This window comes from Eimeria tenella, genomic scaffold (genome assembly GCF_000499545.2).
Source record: "Eimeria tenella Houghton genomic scaffold, Eth_scaff2920, whole genome shotgun sequence".
NCBI lineage: Eukaryota > Apicomplexa > Conoidasida > Eucoccidiorida > Eimeriidae > Eimeria > Eimeria tenella.
The window spans coordinates 5,017-5,316 of NW_013542797.1; the positions used below are offsets into that span (position 1 = coordinate 5,017).

A 300-nucleotide genomic window follows, 5' to 3' on the forward strand; every position below is an offset into this window, starting at 1 on the left:
GGCAAGTTCTGCTGCTGCTGCAGCGCAGCACTCAGAAGAGGCGACGGAAGAAGCAGTAGTTGCTGTTGCGCGGGCTGCCCTAAACGGGGTCTTTGCCCCTCGCTTTAGGCTGAGTTCCCAGCAGCAGCAGCAGCAGCAGCAGCAGCGGCAGCAGCAGCAGGGCGGCGAGGACGGCAGCATAAGCCTGCTGCAGTCCATGCCGAGCACAGCAAACCTCCCGCTGTTCTGCGGCCCCAGCGAGCGCAGCAGCGCAGCAGCAGCAGCAGCAGCCAAAGCGGCGGCCGCAGCACCAGGGCCGCG

At 66.7% G+C, this 300-nt stretch overlaps 1 protein-coding gene across 1 annotated transcript in view; it reads left to right on the forward strand.

The window, feature by feature from the left end:
* The window catches only part of ETH_00041645 (uncharacterized protein), a gene marked incomplete at both ends in the record, with an annotated part of 2,911 nt that overhangs the window by 2,418 nt on the left and 193 nt on the right, over positions 1-300 (forward strand). Inside the window, one exon of the mRNA XM_013375627.1 lies at positions 24-298. Coding sequence (XP_013231081.1) covers positions 24-298 — 275 coding nt within the window. The remainder of the gene's footprint in view (positions 1-23; positions 299-300) is intronic.